This window comes from Cynocephalus volans, chromosome 9 (genome assembly GCF_027409185.1).
Source record: "Cynocephalus volans isolate mCynVol1 chromosome 9, mCynVol1.pri, whole genome shotgun sequence".
NCBI lineage: Eukaryota > Metazoa > Chordata > Mammalia > Dermoptera > Cynocephalidae > Cynocephalus > Cynocephalus volans.
The window spans coordinates 37,018,259-37,039,728 of record NC_084468.1 but is presented as its reverse complement, the minus strand read 5'-3'; the positions used below and the strand labels follow the sequence as shown (position 1 = coordinate 37,039,728).

The window sequence follows — 21,470 nt, the reverse complement described above, 5'->3', positions numbered from 1 at the left end:
TGGTTTTCATATCGGTCTCTTCCTTTCTGTCCTGCAGCTAGGACCCACGGTTGGCCTTTACTCCCTGTTCTGCCACTAGGGGTCTCTCCGATGCAGATCTCACGATCTAATCCACTTGGCACATCACTGTCACGTTCCTGTCTCTCTCAGTAGCACTTCAATTGTATTGGTTTATCTTGAAGGCATTTATAACAGTAAAAGAATTTGGAACAACCTAAATGCCCAACAATTGTGGAATGGTTGAATGAATTATTGTATGTCCATAAAGGAAAATATTATGCAAACATAAAAAAATAAGATGTTAAACAATAGTTAATATGTGAAAATAATTAATATCTAATGTTAAGTTAAAGAAATGCAAACTGTATATACAGTAGGATGTCTACATGTGTAAGATTATATATATGCCTAAACATACAAATATACCTGCTAACACATATACTGAAATGTATATAAAAAGACAGTAAGGAAATACAAAATGTTAACAGTAATTATTTTTAATATGCTTAAATTTTTGATGATTTTTCCTTCTCTTTACATATATTTTATGTGTTCCAAAATGTTGTACAATGAATATGTATTGCTTCTGTAACAAAATCATTGTAATTCTACACTGTCTTTCGTTGGGAGCCAATTGACTCTAGAATGAAGTCCAAAATTCTCCTGCTATTATAATAGCTGCATGATAAAAATAAGTGAAAGGTTGAATTAAATGCTAACTAGAACAGCTCAACAACTAAAGAGAACAAGTTAACGGCTATTGTGTTTTTTAGTAGAAGTTTCTTATAAAAGGCTAAAGCTGAATTTTTAAAGTGTGTATGAAATATTTCATAAATTTTAAAAGATTTTTAAGATAAAGGCTAAAGTTGGTTTCAGAAAAGGCATTATTAAATACTTTATAAAATATCCCCATGGGTTCTCCAAAAGCTATGGATTTATTAGTCTCTCATAAGCATATATATATTTTACTCATAAATCAAAAGTAACGAAAATGAAAGAAAGCCCTTTAAAGTTAATGCATTGGTGGAAGCCATCATTTAAAACAAAGAAACTTTACACAACAAACCTTTCAAGCTTCTAAAAGACTTTATCTAGTCTTTTAGAAAGACTTTAGTATCTAGTGGCAAAAATGTGATTTTTCTTTTGGAGGATGGGGTAGTTTTGAAATCCTCAGAATTAGATGGACATTTTCTAATGATGAATAACCAATTATTCAATTCTGGAAGAATGTAATATTAAGTTAAAATGCATTTTTAAAATCCTAGGCAGGAAATAAGCATCACATTGATATTATTTAGTGGATTTTATAATTTTTTTAATATATCAACAAGCCTAAGTTGAATCCCTTTAAGAGACATAATGAATGAAAATAGTTAAATAAACCAAAGTCTCTTTTATTATATTTAAGTTTTTTATATATATATATATAATGGGGGGGTGTATGCACGTATGTTTACATCATTATATGAACCACTGACATGGCAGCATTTGAAGATCAACCAGTTTAGCATTACAGAAAAATAAGCTGGGTTTTAAAATTTATAAGTGCTCCCCACACATATAGAAATATTAATACATGATATTTTTATCTTATGATATCAATATATAAAATATTAGCAGAAATACTGATTTTTAGTGCTCCCCCAGTGGATTAAATTATAGAAAACTATCTGAGGTTGGGAAAGAAATTTATAGTTAAATATTGATGAATGATCCTCTTGAGAACACTGGTGTTTTCGATTACTAGAAACAGAATAAATAACTACAAAACAGGGCCAAAGCCTCTCCAGCCTAAAACATTAACAAAGAAATGAACCTATTTTATTAAATCTAAGATGTCATCAATCTTAAATTGAATTATTTTAGGTATTACTAAGAAAGAAAACACACTGTTAAATATGACACACTGTTGATCTTAAGACAAATCCTGATTTAGAGATATTAAAATGTGGAAAGTCTGCAATTTGGAATCAATGAAATAAGATATTTCACAAAGCCCTTTAGACATAATGTATAACGCAAAGGAGGCCAGATCTTCAAGCACTAACTAGTTCTGTAAGGATTATTTTACTAGCACATCACATTCCAGTAATATTTTACTTAGGTATGACTAAGGAGAACTATTTTCAAGAATTCTTATGTTTCTAAATGCATTTCAGTACGGCTCAACACTCAAATGCGGAGCTCCAGATAACTCAACTTACCTTACCTTAAAATGCTGCTTTAAAAGTTACAACCTGGCATTCAATACGTTAAAACAATAGTAGCAACAGCAGGAACCATAATCAATATCTATTGCATTTACCATGTGCCAGCATCATTAGATTACTGCACTTAATCCTCAGAGCAAACTTACAAAGTAGGTACCAATGTGCCTTCCTTATACAGGTAAGGAAACTGAGGCTCAGGAGGTTAAGTGACTTACCCAAGGTCACACGGCTGGCAGGCAGGAGAGGTGGGAATCCTGCCCTGTGTTGGTAACCTCAATGTTCCATCACCTGGGCTTGGAGTCACACCCACCTCCAAGTTGTCCCCAGGTGTTTAGAGGTTTTGATTCATAAGAAACCACCTAGAACCTGAGAGTCTCAAGTTTATCGCTGAAATGATTCAAAGTGCCTTTTCCATTCCCTTTTCTTCCTCTACCTCCCATCCATTTATTCTGGAAAAGATTAGCACTCTCTGGAATCTCTCAGGACAGGAGGAAACTTTGTTGGCTTCACTTCCTGGGGCTGCTTGAGACCAGACTGCCCCCCAGCCATCAACCCATCTCAAGGCTTCCCATCCAGCCCAGGTTCTGAGGGGGTAGGGGCCAGGTATGTAATCGATGTTAGGTAAACAAATTGTTATATTCATTATTTATGGAATTCATACACTTCGGCTTAATTTAAATGCATGAGTCATCAGAATCAGGCTATTGCCAGCAAAATATTCATGATAAATTAAGAGAAAAAAGCAAGCTACAACACAGTTTGAATAACATAGACCCACTTAAAAATATTTTTTATGCTCTGAGAAAAAGAGGAGAAGGATACACATTTTTAAAGACCTTAGCAGTATTAATTTCTGAGTGGCTGGAGTAATAATAGTTTATATTTTCTTTATAGTTTTCTGTACTCTGCAATGTATGTAGACTATCAGTAAACAAGGGAAATCCCCAAGCCAGTTTAATTAACTTATGTCTGGATACTCCATCCTGAAGGCTTGTTTCTATTCTACTCATATCACCACTTCAAAGAAAATGAGTTCAAAGTGGGCAGTTTTCAGCAGTCCTGATAGACTCAGAGGTTTGCTTCAAACAAACCCGCCTTGCTGCAAAATGTGCTTTCTGGCCCATACTTTCCTTTGGTTACAGCTCAACAGAGGAGAGGATTTTCCTTTTCCAACTGGTAACACTTTCTCAAGAATAAAAACAAGTAAATAAAAACAGATCCCTGGACATGAATGAATGAGAACACAGAAAGATTACGTGGGACCACGCCAGGAGTTGGCTTCCCCTTGACTGAGAACTGGATCCAAGCTGGCCTGGGTGCCAGGCTCAGCCCTGAGGCCATAAGTGGAAGGTGACAGTTTCCTGGCTTGAGAAGGACATGGTCTAGCCCCAAAACCTGCCTAACATCTGGCTGCTCATTTTAGCTAGGGTGGTGGTCCTGTCTAGCACAGAGGAGCTATGGAGCTTGGACTGATCATTTAACCTCTACGGGTTGGAGCAAGTGATGTCCAAGGTCCTTTCCTGAGCGGACTATTCTGTGACTCTGAATGATTTCCTGCCTCCAGTCTTGAATGACTTTTTCTGGACAGGAGCCTGGAAAATCAGTCTATTTATGCCCTGACACCATGACCCAGGTGCCACATATGCTATCATGTGTTTCTCCTTTCACTTTTATACCTCTATTAAATACCTATTGCCACTGGAAGGAAGAGAATTTACATGGAGGATCAGGCTCTCAATATCTTAAACTTTTCGTTTTTTTTTTTTTCTTTTTACACTAACCTTTTAAAACTAACAACATGAGGCTCTGATCCAGGTGAGATAAGCCAGGTTTAATTTTTTATTTTCCCTGATGTATATTTTCCTGAAATCTGTAAACACTTCTGTATCTAAATATCTGTAATGACTTTTAAAGAGCTTTAAATCTAACCATCTCACAACTTCTAGATGGAGAAAAACAGTTTCTAAAGAAATGTTTGTCGACATTTGACATCTAGAAGGAATTTGCAGTTGGTCTCAACTGTGAGCAAAACTGCACCTACTCAAATGCCTTCCCCCTGGCCTCACTGCAAAATGAAATGTTTCAAGAAAGACCTGATTGTCTGTTTTCCTGGATCAGAAAGCATAAACACCGAATTTTCAAGAGGAAGGCCTAGAGCTTTTTCAATACAGGAAAAACAGACCTACCTCGATACTTTGTCTGAGAAAAGCAGATGAAGTAGTTTAGATACCCAGCAGCTGAGTCTGTCCCTTGGTCAATGAGGAAGAATCACCACAAACCTGGTGGGAAGGTGCAGGCCAGCAGGACAGCCCGGGCTACATCATTTGGGACGAGCTGGGGGAGGGGACTGATCAACAGTCGTGGAAGGGAGTGACAGCAGGGCCCATGGGTGGGGTCCCAGGAGTCTAGGCAGCAGGAGGAAGCCAGAAAAGGGAAAGCGTGAACAAAAGGAGAAGCAAAAATAGCTGCAGGAACAATCACGTGTGTGTGTGAGAGGGCGACTGTCTTCTGGAAACAGCTGTTCACACCTGTATTTTTTAGAGAATTACAACCGGAACAACGGACAAGCTTCTTGTTGGAAGACAAGGTATTCATTTCATTTGTATGAAGTTCACATCTGTTCAAGATGGTAATTTTGATGATCTTACCTTAATCCAAAAACCCTTTGCACTTATCACCTTTTTGGGCTTCTGAAAAATGTATAATCACTTCTGTTCTCCCATTTGTTGAGTGACAGTGTTAAAAATAACTTAAGGGCACCTGCGGTCTAAGAGTTGCCTTGACATCATGCTACGTGCTCTATGGACACGAATTCTCACAATAACCACTGGATGTACATACTATTACTGTGCTTATTTTTAAATATAAACTGAGGCTCAAACAGTTTTACTCGTTCAGGTGGGGTTTGATCTTTGACCTAGTGCAAGGAGCACTATAGGTATTTTAGGAAAGGGTTATTTTGGTACTCTTCAGGAAAGAAGAGATTTAAATAAAAACATAACTGACAGTGGATCAAAAAAACACTAGCATAGCTTTGAGGGAGACAAAAAAAATGTTTCTGAAAACCACTAAACAGGATAAATTAGTCCTCAGATTAAAAAAATTTTTTTTTCTAAAGAAAATGTAGCTTTACTAATATTACTTTTTTACATTCTATGATGCTGTTGCAGAGCAGCTGGGAGGGAGGCGGAGAGGGGAAAAGGGAAGGAAATGGGGTGGAAGAAGGAGGAAGGAGGAAGGGTGAGATTGAGGCCTGTGGCTCCTCCCTCATTCCCACAGGAGACTGGGGGGATTCCAGTGGTGGCTTGGTCATTGCCGGGCTGGCTGCAGATGTCAGGGGAGTGTGGCAAAGCCCTCGCCCCCACCACCCCAGCTTGGGCACCCGGGGCCCTTCTTGCTGAGGCTTGGTGGTTGTCGCTGGGCTGGTTGTGCGTGTCGGCGGGGAGTACTCAGATCATAAGACCTTCTGAATTCTTTTCCCATCTTGTATTTTAGGAATCTGCCCTTGTGTTTTTCTTACAGAAGCCAGTATTTTAAAATGCAAAGAAAAGTGTGAGATTTCTACTGAGGCTTTAACAGAAAGGCTGAAATGAACAACAACAACAAAAAACCCTTGAAATATCTCAGGGATAACTGGAGGGGGTGGGGAGAAGGGACAGAGGTGGACTCGATCCCTTTGCCTGAAGTGTACAGCACCTAGTCACCCTCGTCACCCCTCATCCCTCTTGGGGTCCTCTGCTAGGCTCCTCACCACAGTCTATACCTTTGATGCTGCTATTCCAAGCTTGAGGAGTAGCCTGGTCCCCTCCTCTATTCCAGTGCAAATCCTACACTTAAGGTCAGGTTTCAAAATCTACGTCCCACACAAAACCTTCCCAGGCTAAACCCAACCCACAATGATCTTACCTGTCCTTTGCAATCTTAGATCCCTCTGGTCTTCTTACTCTATAATCTAGTATTTAATTATAAATTGTTTTATATACTTTTCTAGTTGCCTTATGAAAATTGTTTTCCCCAGCAAGTTTATAAATTTTTTCTTCTCTTTCAAAAAATGGGGCACAGAGTAGGTCCTTAAGTCATACTTATCAGTTAGCAGGCACTCACCTGCAAGGGAATTGCTAGTGCAATCTCATTACCATAGAAGTGATTCAACTGAGGATGTTCTGGAATATTCTGGAACAATAGGTACAGCCAAAGTATTTTTTCAAAAAGCACAAAACAATCCTAACTTATCTATTTCTAAAGTAAGAGAGCCATGGTCCCAAGAGCTTTAAATGAGAAAGATAAGGTGGAAGGAAACTAAGATGACATGATGTCATACACAAGTGTCCCTGCCAACCCGAAAGGCTGACACTCCGACTCCTCCCTTCCCCCACCAGAGTCTCATGGCCATCCTTCCCCGTCGCTCTGCCTGGTCTGCATTAATGCTCCTGCCTACTGCTGCCAATGTGCCCTTTGGACAGTTCCAGCTTGCCCTAAAGGAATGGTGACCTTTTAGTGGTGGGTGAGGCTACTCCTCTGTAGAAAGTGTATCTGTTGGGAATGCAGTTTTTGGAAGAAAGACACCATTTAAAAAGAAGAACACTATTCCTTTGACAGCCCTACAGAGCTGGGCAAATCAGTTAGAAACAGAAAATCAAGTCCAAACTGGTATCAATCCCCTGGGAGGTTCTGAAGTGCTGCTTGCTGTTTTAAGCTGGCCACCATATTTTGCCTTGACTGATTAATTCAATTTTCCAGTAGTATACTGGCTATAACATAGTCAAGAAATGCTTTCCTTGGGATAATGGAGAAGGAAGTAAAGGAGTAGGTTTACTGGAGAAGTAAAGCAAGGTTGTATGGAGAGTGTTTTAGTAATGAGCCAGAGCTGCCTGTAGTACAGCTGCTAACAGCTTTGTATATAGTCTGATAGATATGTACAGTTACCTACCCAGAAATTATAGCTGTTGCCAGAGTTAATGTAAGAGCCTAAAGTACTAAAGACAGGGCACATAGATGCGACTATCTCTTCAGAACCATTACGGTTTATTGAATTAGAAATTTCTCTGAGCAAGGCAATTTCTCCTTGGAAGAAATACACAAGAGGAAGAGACTTCCAGGCTTTTCCATGAGTTTGGACCTATGTCCTGAGGCTGCCCAGGATCAGGACGGTTTCTGGGGAGAAAGTCCATAAGGCCACGTTTTGCCTGGAGTTCTCCTTGTGATAGTGTATGAACTGAAATAACATGATTTCTTTCTTTCAGATCATGTAATTTTGCTTCTCTTAAAACAAGATACTTTGGGGGATATTTAGTCAGTATGAAATCCTTTTTTTTTTTTTTAATGAAGAGGATTTAGAAAATACTCATCATTAAGTGTGGTGAAAGAGAAATAACAGAATTACTAACTATGCCAGAAAAGCAATTCCATCCCTATAATGTCTAATTCATTGGCGGTGGGGGGCTTCTTATTTAAATTTAAGAGCATAAGTTAATGTTTACTCCATGAGTTAAGTTCCCACACTAAAAGCAGAACTCAGTATTCTATCTCATGATAATTCGTAAGAACTCTTCAGGGGTGGTAACATCTATGCAAATGAAAAGTAACATTCAAGTCTAGGCTGAGAGACTCAGTGTTTGCCTGGATCCCATAACTTTGCTCCCAGAGAAGAGAAAGCACGACACCACGGTGGAGAAGTGATTTGGGTCTATTCCCAATTGAATCTGTTTCATGGAGCACTTGAGACTGGGGAAGAATTACATCCACTCAACTCCTCCAAAAAAACTTAATTTTATTCTTCGAAAGACAAATCCCAGAGAAAGGAAAAATAACATCCAGTCTGCTGGGTGGGTTTTAGCTAGCTGGGTCACCCAACGCTCAGCTCTGGAGCTGGAAGACAGGTTTCCATCTGGACCAAACCTTTCTAGGTGCTGGGAGAAGAATCTTGACAGTTTTCCCCATCCTGTAACTGCAATACAAACCCAAGAGCTATAAACCAAAACAGCAGAAATTCAGCCTCTGGTGAGGGCAAATGAGAATGAACAGAGTCCAGCTTGTACCGAAGGCTGGGCCGTATCTGCAGTAGTGACAGCCTTGGTCTGATCAGTAAAACCAGCATGAACTTTTCTGGTGAGAGATCTAAGAAATCATAATCTTCTTGACAATGACTTTTACTCCAAAGTGGCAAATATAATGTTATTTTGAGTTCTCTTTTCTTCTGTTCTTGAATTACCCTATATTTTTGGCTTGTTATTCAATAGTGCCTTAGTGCTTTAAATGACTCTAAATTTAAAGGGTTAAGCTGATAAACAAAATTAGTTTTAATGAATTATTGGGATTTTTTTTTTTTTTTTACTAAAAAAAGATCCTTTTATACATATTGTCAGAGATGGAAAGCCAGATTCTGATAGCACCAGTTATTTTCAAATTGTATTAACAAGTATAATGAAGTCCCAAATAAACAGGAAAATAAGGGTATTTTAAAGATTATTTTTCTATAACACTGGACACCAATAATGTGAAGACAAGAAAAAGTAATTTCTTATTCATAAATTATGTTACCTTACACTGTTATGGGTTGAATTGTGTCTCCCAAAATTCGTATTTTGAAGTCCTAACCCCAAGTACCTCAGAATGTGACCTTATTTGGAAATAGGGTAGTTGTAGATATAATTGGTTAAGATGAGGTCATATTGGAGTAGGGTGGACCCCTACCTTAGTATTACTGGTGTCATTATAAAAAGGGGAAATTTGGACACAGACACAGAGGGAGAACGCCACGTGAGGAGGAAAGCAGAGATCAGAGTGATGCGTCTGTAAGCCAAGGAACGTCAAGATTGCCAGCAGCCTCCAGAAGCTTAGAAGAGAGGCAGAGAACAGGTCCCCCTCACAGCCAACACAAGGAACCAAGCCTGCTGACACCTTGATTTTGGACTTCTAGCCACCAGGACTGTGAGATAATTAATTTCTATTGTTTAAGTGCCCAATTTGTGTTACTTTGTTACAACAGCCCTAGCAAACTAATACATTCACATTGAAAGAAATGATCATTATCATGACCTACTTATTTTAAAATCAGATTCTTCCACAACTGAATTATCCCAAAGAGGGGGAAAAGTTTGATTCTTACCGTCAGTTCTTGGGGAACAGAATTTGGCTTCTTTATGTTGATCTCAATGCCGTTGTTATCTTGTTTCAACTCCACTGGGGACCCATGCACTCTGGCCACGCCTTCAAACATCTGGGATTTGGTTAAGGAGGGGGCAGGTGCAACTGTCGGACACTCTCCTTGCTTCTGCTCTGTGTCTCCATGAATTGTCTCTCCATTCATGCTGACTTTCCCATCTGCCTATAAAAACCAGAACAGACACAAAACATGCTATTTCCCAACCAAAAACGATAACAAAACAGCACATTCAGAATTACCTTAAAAGATTATCATTTAATAATCACAGCCCAACAAAGAATAAGGTATCTCAAGTGTTTGATCAGTTCTAGAAGTTAGGACTTCTATAAATGCCATCTTTAAGAGCCTCTTTAAAAGGTAGTTGGCTTTCTCGGGCCACTTCACTGTAGATTACATTTTATGTCCACCTTTTTTATGGTGGGCTTTTATTTTAAAGCATAGAAAACCAAAGAATCTTAAATATAAACACATGCTACGTGAGTTGCAGTAATTTTCATTTAAGCTCTGACTGCTATTCCACAATTTTGACTCTTTTTTTTCTGGCTAACATGTAAATTAGGTGGAACCTACCTCAGATCAGAAATATTTGGCAGGTTATCCCATGGTGGTAGAGGGGGCAACAGGCACTTTTTTAAAGCTGTCACAGAGAGCTGGGGACCCAACATTATACTATGTTACAATAAATCCCTACTTCTAGTTAATTTTACAACCCCAATTTTTTCAATGAAAAAAAAGACCATGCACATTAAAATATTTTTGTTTTGCACTCATGTCTAGGGAAGGTGGTGAGTGTAAGAAAGAAGGAACAAAGAGTACGGCTAGCCTGCCTTATTGAAAGGCATCTAGAAATCTCTGTCTTGGTTCGATACAATATGCACAGTGGTTATGAGAGGTACCTCTGCATTTAGCGACCTAAGATTGAATTCTGGCTTTACCACTTAGCAGCCACGTAATCTTCAACAATTTTCCTATCTTCTGGGCTCAAATGCAAAATTTAAAATAACAGTATCTCCCTTATAAAGCTGTTATGGTGGTTTTATGGATTAATATATGTACAGAATTTAGAACAGTACCTGACACATTTTAAGTACTTAAGGACTAGCCATGATTATTATTAGGCCTTCTAAAACCTTTCAAAAGAAATAATGAAAGGCTAGATATTTTTTGTGGTTTATTTACTTTAAGCCACTCACTTTCATAGTCTATTATCGGTTACCCATAAAAGAGAAATTTAAATCACAACTCAGCACACACACATAAATATAAATGAAACAGAAGTTTCCCAAAACACTATTTACCTTTATTGTGTGTGATGCACTGTGCTGTTTTTATTGTAGTCTATTCCACTTTATTTTTTTTAAATGCTGATTTCAAACCCCTAAATTAATTTCATAACCTAGCAACAGGAGGCAACTCTCAGTGTGAAGATCACTGCCTTGTGCTATGTCACTTGATCTTCCTTTACTCTTAATTCTGTTGTACCTGGAAAACCACTGAGCCTGTATTCCCCACCTCCCACCCACCAATATGAATACACACACACACACACACACCACACACACGTCACACACACAATACACAACACACCACACACAAACACCCAACATACACGCACCACACACAACACACCACACACATACCACACACACACACATACACATGTACCCCTTAGCTTCTGTCCTGGCATTATCTGGTAGCAACTGCCCTATTACACATTACCTTTGAACACAGCCGCCTGTCCACCCACTCAGTGACAGAGCTGTAGGCCGTCCATAGGGTTAAAAACTACTAAGGCCTATGATAAGTCAAGAGGACCCCCACTAGTGAGTGGTCAAGAATGACTTCTAGCTTTAAGAGGAGCAACACTCAAGTTCCTCAACACTCTTCCCTGCAGACTCTTCCTGAGGCCTCTACACCATCTTGCCACAGTGAAGGACAGGGTTCTCTCAGAGGTGAAATCTGGCCATAAAGTCATTTATCCTAATTCTTCTGTTTACATGATCACATTGCACTGTTTACATAAAGGAGGGGAAATGGACAGCCAGATTACTTGATTAGATGCCTTGGATACCTGGTTAAATAAATGTATTCCCCACCCCTGTTCTGGGCAACTTCAACATAAAATCTTCTTTCATGAATTATCAGAGCCCGTCCATCATCTCAGGCCCTAGGTGAAGGAAAGCTATTTAGGCGGGCCACTCGGCACACATGAACACGGTATATCTGTGTGCGCGTGAGTCTGCATGATTGGTAGCTCACCTTCTCAGGAAAAATACGTGTATTTATTCCATAAACACTTGCCAAGTGAGGACTATGTCCTGGGCACCCAGGCCAGGCTCTCAGCATGACACTGTGACTAACAGATACAGCCCCTGCCCTTAAAGCGACAAACATCTCAATTCAACGCAGATGAGAGAGCCAGAGCATTTTTCTTTTGTTCTATCAGAGCCCAAGGCACAGATTTTTAAGATACATTCAGAGTTATTTAGCAAAAGCCAGAAAGTATGATTTGATTCCCTCTGAAATGCTATAGGGAAGGTGCACGGCACTGGCATGTATCACTCAGCTTAGTGACCAAACTTTTTTGCAGTCATCATGGTCACATCTCCTAGTGATGAATTCCACCTCCGTCTCCTATTATGAACTCATGTAGTAGGCAGGGAAATGACAACTGATTTTTGTTTATAGTCAAAAGAGCTTAAGACAAAACATGAGTGCTTCCTCATGATATGAGGGAAGATACCGGAATTTAAGGAAGTGAGATGTTTGGTTGTCTTAGGTTTTTCAGTTCTGGGACATTCATTGGTAAAATAACCCAATTCTCTCTACTTAAAAAAAAATTCTGTCTCATCTGAGGACCCAGTACATCTTATGCTGCCGTGTGTTCCTGGTATTTCATTTTTTTCAATTATAGCATCTTTTTGGATATAATGTTAATTTCTTCCTGAAAGACAGGGAGCTGTATATACTTCTCTTTAAACCAAAAGCAATTACATTTTGTTTTGAGGAGTTGCCATACCTCCAGATAGCTGGAGTTACTAGGGTATTACTAAGTTAAGGTTTGCTACCACTACCAGAGAGAGACCATGCCATTCTACCAAACTGGAAACTAGACCATGCTCATTCAAGTCCATCAGTATTAACAACAGTAATTGAGAGGAACATCTATCCCTGAAGTATCTGCAAACCAAATCTCCCGAGACACATAAACTTTACAATTGTAAATGTTAACATATTTTGCTTTTGTTTGGTAAAAATAATTGCATTTTCTTGAATCAGGATGCTTCTTTCCACTTACTACCTGGAGCTCACTTTTGGTTCTACTTTTAAGGAACCTGTCCTACCTTAAAGGTCTTCAGAACCTCTTGAGAGTTTTTGGGCTGGGAGTAAGGCTTGGGCGTCAGCATAGGCACTGCTTTGGGAGTGACAGTTTTGCTTGGAGACCCACTGTCTGCTGACGTGCTGGCATCCGGAACACTGGCACGTGCAACAGTGGTTTCCACAGTGGCAGTGAACTTGGGGGGAGGCAGTGACTGTTGCCGCAGGTATCTCATGGGGTTGGGGTCGTTCGGGAAGGAGGATAAGTTTGGCTCTGTTGAATGGCTTCTTTCCAGAATTTTTGGCATCTCCAAGCGTTCGAGAACAGCCTCACTGATGGTGAACCTCTCGATGTACTGCTGAAGAATCCCCTCTGCCTCCTCCTGGGACTTCGCGTTCTTATACGCCTCGTGCAACTCTCTCTCGCGCCGCTCTCTAAAGGATGGGGCGTGGGAGAGGGAAGCAAGAAGAAAGTCAGCAGGCAGGAAAACTGCAAAGACCTTGGTAGGAGCCAAGGCAGTGCTGAAAAGACAGTGCAGGGAGCGTAAAATGTTGGTGTTAGAGCCTTTGTGATAACCAACGATTTTTAGAAAAAGCACATCTAGATAATATGGTACATTAAAAAACAACAACAGAAAGAACCCACTTTTCTTGAACAATTTCTCTGTAGGTTTTGATGCTTTTCCTGCGTTCACTTGTCCCATCCTCTCCAGCCAATAACTTCTCCATTTTTTTCCTTTCTTCCTCTTTCTTGATTAAATCCTGAGAAGCACTTCTTCTACGACTTTTCCAACGAGCCAGGTCCTGGCGGGGAGAGAGAGAGACACAATGTTGTCTTTCAGGCTTGCACACCATTCCATTTTACTCTTCAGAGTTGAGTGGGCCCTGCTCTGGGCCAGGCACTATGCTAGAGCACCCCCACACGACCCACTGCAAGTCTGGTTGGAGTAGGAAGGCCTCAGAGGCAGAAACACTCAGGTATTATCTACATTAGACAGAGCAGAGCATTTACTTAAATGTACAGTGTGAAATATGCAATCATATTCCATGTCAGTTGCCAAATTTTAGAGAATTACCTCACAAGATAATTGTAAGAAACTTCATTTTTTCCTATTTATGACCTCTGCATTGTGAGTGGGCTTGCTGACAATGGAATGGTAGGGATTAACCTATACGTTTTCTTCATGGAAGGAAGTAAAGGCAGAAAAATCGGCTGTGGAGTCTTATGGACCCGATGACTCTGTATGTATTAATTCATCTACTCCTGACATCAACCTCACCACAAATCCTCCAGGTTATAGCATAATGATGAAGTTAGGATTCTGGGGTCAGATGGATAGGAATGCAGCTGTGGAAAATAATCCTTCCATGCTTTGGAATCTCAGCAGGCATGTTTCTTAGCCTCTCTGTACCTCAGTTTCCTCATCTCTAAAATGGGGATGATAACAGCATCTCTTCTTACAAGTTTGTAGGGTTAAATGTGATAATTCGTAAGATGCCAGGCACAAAGTGAGCACTCAATATATTGTAGACAAAGTTATTATGACATTTTATCAACTTCGGAGGAGCCGACTTTTTTTGACTAATGGTAGGGTCAAGTTGACAACACCTACCTCAGAGCGCTCTGTGAGAATTAAATGAGAGAATCCACCCTCCCTCCTCTCATCCCGAGCTTCAAGCTATTTCCCTGCTTTGGCTCTTGGTTGTCAGCACACAAACAATCTCAAAGTCCTCCTCAGCCTCTCCAGCCTTCCCTCCCTGGTTCTAATCCTGGCTCCCCTTCTCACTAGCTTTGTGACTTTAGGCAAGTGACTTAGCAGGGCTGGGAATCATCTGTGGGATCGAGGACAATCACAGTTGCTAGTTCACTCACTCACTAGAAGAATTAGATGAATTAATACATGCAAAGCACTTAGCACAGTGCCTGGTACTGACACACTTTCCAAGTTGGAGATGATTGTTGTTGCCATCATCATCATCATCAAATACACAATCAACTTCAAATATATAATCCCCAAAGGCAGCGCATCATCAGTTCTACACCCCATTGCATTGCCTCCTTCCCGCTCCCTGTCCTTTGGGGCCAAGCTTCTGGCAAGGGCACCTCCTGATCATGTGCCCAAGTCACTCGCTCGCACCTTTCGTGTTGCTGTTAACCTTCCTTCGATCCCCACACTCACTGTGGCGCTGTTTGAAGTCTCCAGGGGCTCCCTTCCCGGCAGGGCTCTCAAGTCCAGGTCGACCCACCCAGCCCGATGTTCTGCTATGAGTCGCCTCCCCGCTGCCCCGCGCGGCCTTGGCCGGAACTCACATCTTGCCATTTGTCGTCCTCTTCCCTCAGCTGGTTATTTATCAGCTGCAGCTGCTCCTGGCGGGCCCTGCTGTGCGGCTGCACCGCGGCCTCCTCCTCGCACCGCATGTCAAACAGACTCGTGCTCCTGAGAGCGGAGACAGCAGAGACAAAAACGCAGCGGGCTCAGCGCGCGTCATTGCTCCGCACGCTCGGCGCTCTGCCGCGTGGGGGCGCTGTGGGGCTTGGGAAACTGCCCCTGTCCCTCTGCAGCTCACACAGCGGCGTGGCTCTGCTCGCACGATCTGCAGGCGGCGGGCATGCTGGCTGCACCCCCACCTCCTTCTGCAGCAAAAGCCAAAATGGGACCGTCTTTGTCTTCGGTGATGGCACTCAATCGGGTCAATATCATTTTATACGTAAGTGCCCAATATGTTTAAAGAAGACTAGAGTAAAGCATTTGAAGCTCTGGGCTCCCCTCATTTGGAAATGTATTTTAAAATAAAATGAAGAGAAGTAAAAAGGTGTATTACTTGGGAAGAATTTGTGGGGAAGGAGGTCGGTGTTCCGTAAAATGAAACTTTATTGCAGTAAATGCTTCTTTGTGTAAAGAGCTGGCTTAAATGCTTCCTACATGAATGAAGGCAATTTCTCCATTTTCAAAAAAATACCACATAGCCTTAAAGTTTAAGACACCCACTTTTCCATATTTTATTTTCTGAATTTTGGATGCAGCCAACAACTATGAATTGACCATGTATGTGTTTGATGAGGTTATTTCTCTTTATTTTCTGTAAAACTGTAATTAATAGTGCAGTTGATGGTATCTTGGAATCAAGAAAATAAGATATTTTATAATAAGATAAAGGAGTTAAATATATAAATCAGTATATACTTTGTAACCTAATATGTTCACAACCATTCTACTTTTTTTTTTCAAGACACCTCTGAATTTACTCTTTTAAAAGAAAAAAGATAGGGAAAGCAATTTTTAAAAAACCCTTAGGCTGCACATATAATTAATATATTTTATTAGAGCTTATTAAATGTAGGGCAAGACTATAGGGCCTTTTCCGTGTTGCTTACATAGACCTTTGTTACAGCAAAAGCTGAAGCAGCAAGATGAAAACAAAAATAGAAACCGAAGCAAAAATCTTTCTTTTTTTTTTCAAAGAAATGTCTAGCTCTGAGGCCAAATGTGTCATAGAGTTCAAAAATCATGAAATGGAGGGAGGCCCTTACAAGTTCACTGTTAACCAGTAGCAGCAGAAGACAGTAATAGTCCATTTTTGAAGCCGGCTTAACACAAAGAATTAGAAAGGCCATGCACTTAGCCCCAACTCATTCCAGACATCCTCAGTGACATCAAAAATCACTGTCCCCATGGCCACAGTTCATGACAATGAAAAGAGGCAGCATTGCTGGATGCAACACATTCCTTAGCAGGCAGCTCTCTGGAAAGAGAAGATGACCCCCAAAGCAGTGGCGGCCCACCTTCATTTCAACTCTCAAAATGAGTCTGCATGAATGTGTAGGGCCTCTCCTTTCTCTCCAGATGTTGGGCAATTTGAGTCTGACCTAAGAGAACTGAAACTAAACACTGTACTTGCAACATGTCTTCCCCAAGAGTATTCTGATAACCCAGCCACATAGAAGGACTTATATCTGAGGCTCTCCTTGCACGGATAGGAATGACAATCCACTGTGTGAAGCTGCCTTCACACACTCAGTGAATAGGTAAGTGTTGATTTTGGCAGCTGTGTCTTCTAGAATGTTCTCAAAAGGGAAGAAGGGCTGTGATTTTTTTACCTATTTTATACTACTTATTAATGTTTAAGAAAGATTTAGGAATTTGCAGGGTTAGGTAGAAAAGTCTAACCCATGTGTTTTAAATTACATGGATCAAAATTCACTTAAGTAGGCCTTTCAGAGACTGAAATTTATCATAAAAAATAAAATAAATTAAAATTTATTTTTAAAAAATAATGTTTTTGACCTTTAGAATATCCAATCCAGTCCATCTTTTAAGGCAATGTGCAATCTTTGCTAAGATCTTAGAAGACATAAACCTTTCCAAGCTGGGACCCTCTTATAATCTACTAAGTAGTTGGAAGATTGTGGGGTCCCTTACCCCTTCAACTTTGCCATCTATAATTTCTAAAGGACAGAATTTTGGTTTAGGCCACAATGGCTGGCTATAGAGCCAGGTCTTCTGGTACCTCAGGAGGAAAACAATGGTCTCCTCCAGGATTTGGGATTTCATTATCTCACTCCATGGGCATGTAGAAAACAGGAGCAGACCTTCAGAATTACCGTCCTCTCTCCTGGGTTCCCATATCTGCCCCTACCTACCTAGCTCTAACTACCTCAGCCCAAATGTGGCCAAAAGCTGGTTAGTTAAATAAAAAAGAGAAACTCTTGTTTGCCCTCTTATATACCAGGAAGTACTATTTTCCCCTGGCAAACTGGTCAAAAAAGAAGTAACTGTGAGAGATATCTAAGGAACTGAGAAAGCTGAGAATTGATCATTCTAGACAGAAAATGGGCTGAGTCACCGTTCAGAAAATGTTCCCTAGTTCAGAGGTTGGACTTGGCCTCTCGAATGAAGAAGTGTGTGTCTGAAGGTGTGATGGCAGGGGTTGGGGAGGATCCTGGAGCAGCCCAGCTTCCAGAATATTCACATGACTTGTTATGAATCTGTGCTTCTCAGCACCATAGGCCTGGCCCTTGGGCTGTTGGGACAAGGGCCCCTGGCTGCAGAGCCCAGGAGTCGCACTTGTGTGGCAGGTTGGCATTTTTGAGGGCTGGGATCAAACTACCTTAAGGGAAGCCTGGAAATTGTTTCTGGCCCAAGTCTAAGGTAAGGAAATTCAGAATAAAATGGCCTATGGTTCTTGCAAGGTACAGACTCCTTTAGTGGGGAGAGTGTTGGTAGAGGAGGAGTATGCACATGAGGAAATGGGACAAGAAGGTGAAATTAAATCTATGGAAACATTCTTGGCTGGCCAGGAGGCGGAAATTTCTCCATTTGCCTGTGTGGTAGGTCTGCCCCTGACCTATTTTCTTCTTAAAGGGCACATCTTTTTTTGATTGTGCTGTATTTTAAGAATGTGTCAATTACTAATAAACATAGCCTGTGCCAATAATTGCCTTTAAAGATTTTGGAAAAGGGAGATAGTAGAGGAATAAACTAAAAATAGCATAAATTTCTATTTAAGAATAAACTCCTGATATTAATTTTTCATTTTGTTCCCCACACAGTTTCATGTAAATTGTGTCTACTCTAAGGCAGGAGATTCAGCACTTCGGATATTTCCAGATTAGACCTCTGGAAAAGAAGCTCCTTTTACTCCTCTCGGTATGGGCTGCTTTTATAAACATGTAGAAGGAGAGAAGGGATTGCCCATCCCCGCTCCTTTTAAAAAATCATTAACTTTTCCTGTGGGTGAGTTTCCACGTTTAGGTGCAGGCAAAACTCAAAAGCTCTTTGATGTAGCTCCCTTCCTTTCACCTCTTCAGGTTTTCCAGAGAGCTATTTTAGGCAAATTGCACAGTGATTTTGCATTGAGGAAGGAAAAATCCATTCTATCAAAATGTTTTTGCTCACCAAATCCATGTAGTGTTTTGCCTATCAATCTTTTATAATCCTCCTTTCAGTGAATGTTAAATATTGCCACTGCAGGTTTTGAAAGTAATAACTGGGGCTCAGCTTTATAGACTACTTAACTCTGTGCAGTCAGTCAAGCTCAGGTGGAATTTGGTTTTGAGACATGAATGTTCTGTCTGTCATGCCATTAACCAATCAGCGATCGCACATCAGAAACTTGGCACTGGAGTCTGACTGCTTAGGGCTAAGAGTCCAAACTAAGCTAACATCTTGAACACAAACATGGAAAAAGCACAATTTGAAAACATGATTTTTTTTTTTTTTTTTTTTGCCTAATCTCATTGTCATCAGTGGAAATGATATTTTCATGTTCTACACCCTTATCTAAACTCCTCACTTCATGAAACTATGGCTCCGGCAATGCGGACAGGCAGAGAGAGTGTTGATCTTCACTCATCGAATGGCCCTGACGCCCACAAGGTCACAAAATGCCTCTGACAGAGAGGAGAGACATCAGACTCAGCAGACCACTGATGCTGGAATTAGATATTAAGCCTGTTCCTTAAAACACACAGTACTTAAACCAGAGAAGGCTAGTATTCTGCAAAGAAAACTTTTGCCTTTGTGTATCAGTTTCAGAATGATCTGCGTATGGGAAATCCAATTTCAAAACAAAGTTAGGCACAAGTGGGAGAGTATGGATTCTTCTCAAATTTGGATGTGAGGTGCAGGATGGAGAATGAATGCCTGAGAGGAGTGAAAGTCAGGTAGCAGGGAGAGAAGCCCAGGCATATTTTACATCCCTGATCCCCTGCTGTGCCATGAAACTTGAACGAAACCCCAATGTTTTGGTCTCAAGCACCCCACAGTTTATATAACTCCTACCTGGGAGGAACTTAAGACTTCTGAATGTATAATTAGTGGTTTAGGATGTATTTTTTTAGCTTAAAAAATGTGAGTGCAGGAGTGACTACTTCATTGTTAACTTTAAGCCCCAACATATCAAGAATTAAATGCAAAATTCAGAATCCCCTTTAATGATTCTGTGGTCCAGAAGGGGTATCACCAACTAAACCATAACAAGAACGACTTGAACGTGCCCAGTCTATGAAAAGCAAATGTTAAGTTTTAAGCAGCAGCTGCATATTAGAATCATGCTTAAGTTGCTTTTTCATTCATCTTTCTAGCACAGAACATATGTTCTGCATTCCAACGCCAAGTGCTTTGCCGCATGAGTCAGTTAACTGTTCCATTCACTGGGGCATCAATTGCATTTCAATTAGTGGTAAGTACTGGAAGCATGCAGTTTAGGCTAGTAATTAATGTAATCCTATGAATACAAGACAACTTACTCTGCGTCATCAGACACAGGAGTTCTCAGACCGTATCTATAAGACCAAATACAAAATTAGAGGACTGGCAAGATAGAAAGTTAACACTGTAACCAAGCTGGAAATGAAGACTGCTGGTGAAATACGTGTGCCAAACCTTTTCTGCTGATCGTACTGGAAGAGAAGTGTCATTATACAATTAGCAATATTCATTAGCTGCTAGAAGTTTTTTTTAAATATCTTATTATTTCTAAAGAATACAAAATTTGTATTAAAACCCAGAGGAGAAATGAAAATAATCACCATGCTACCCACAAAGGAAGAATCTGTTCAATATGAACACAAAAGGCCTAGGTGCAACCCACAATGCTTAGAGAAGGCAGCTTAAAAAACACACATATATTCTGTATGGTCATTCGCAAACAGTTAAATTGCTTGTGCCTTTATGTTTAGCAGTAATGGTCGTAATGGATGCCCAATATACAAGCACACACTCGCTGACCCTAACTCTGACATGTTAATGCATTTGCAAAGTTACATCAGAGTGTTTCAGCAGTTTTCTGAAAGCAAACCAGAACTCCAACCAGAACCCCAATCGGTGTCTTCTGCATGCAGAAAACTGCTAGCTTTAATCAAAACCAGACTTGGATAATATTCCATAACTTAAAAAACCAAAGTTTTTTCCAATCTTTTATATTTCTTCGATTATTTAGCTCTATAAAGTTGTACAGTCTGCAATAGAGTCACTTGAGGTCTAAATGTATCTGATAAAAGCAAAGAAAAAGATCAAATTAGAAAAAAAATGAGAACATTACAAGGGCATATTTTATGTACATTTTTAAAAAAGCAGCTCCCACAAATGACTGTCTCTCCAGTAAAGGTAAATTTTAAGGAATAGTTATTATTTATATCTTGAAAGGCTGCTCATTCTGTATTTTGATGGTGGACAAAGAAATATTTAAGTAAAGAAAATATGTCCTTTTTCTAGTTTCCAATAAATTATATTTTGGAGTTGGCAGCAAAAATTACTTCATCCCATGCTCAATTACATAACAGTTTATAGGAAGAAGAGTAATTTCTCTTCCTGTAATAGTAGAGAAAATACCCTGGAATGCATGGGTATACACACTCACCCTTCTCTCTTATGCTTTTATCTTCTAGAACAGTCTACATTCATTGATAATTATTTAATTCATAGGGAAGGCAATCATACCAGTGCAAAACCCAAAATTTCTGATGAAATGGCCAAAAGCAAGACAAAGAAAGGGTCTATGAATGTTTTTTTTCTGGCAGTAAGACTCATTTTCTGTTTCTCTAGGAGATAGTTTCAGAAGGTGCTAAAAATTTAACCTAAATTCTCAATTTTTCAAAAACAGCACTACATTGAAGCAGATAACAAGTGGATTCTTCCACATCAAGACAGAGTGCATGAGCAATATTAATTCTGAAGACTGGATAAATGTTTCCCAGTTAATAAATAGACCTATTGGAATAGATTTATTCAAATACATGTTTTCTAAATTATCTATGGAAGAGAGCAGAGATTATT

General features: G+C 40.0%; 1 protein-coding gene across 14 annotated transcripts in view; it reads right to left on the bottom strand.

The window, feature by feature from the left end:
* Positions 1-21,470, bottom strand: part of LIMCH1 (LIM and calponin homology domains 1) — a 349,568-nt gene that overhangs the window by 37,716 nt on the left and 290,382 nt on the right. For all 14 annotated transcript variants that reach the window (XM_063108319.1, XM_063108316.1, XM_063108321.1 and 11 more), the window contains 5 exons: positions 19,943-19,978; positions 15,005-15,131; positions 13,340-13,497; positions 12,720-13,128; positions 9,319-9,537 (listed from right to left, as the gene is read on the bottom strand). In XM_063108319.1, the coding sequence (XP_062964389.1) occupies positions 9,319-9,537; positions 12,720-13,128; positions 13,340-13,497; positions 15,005-15,131; positions 19,943-19,978 (949 nt within the window). The remainder of the gene's footprint in view (positions 1-9,318; positions 9,538-12,719; positions 13,129-13,339; positions 13,498-15,004; positions 15,132-19,942; positions 19,979-21,470) is intronic.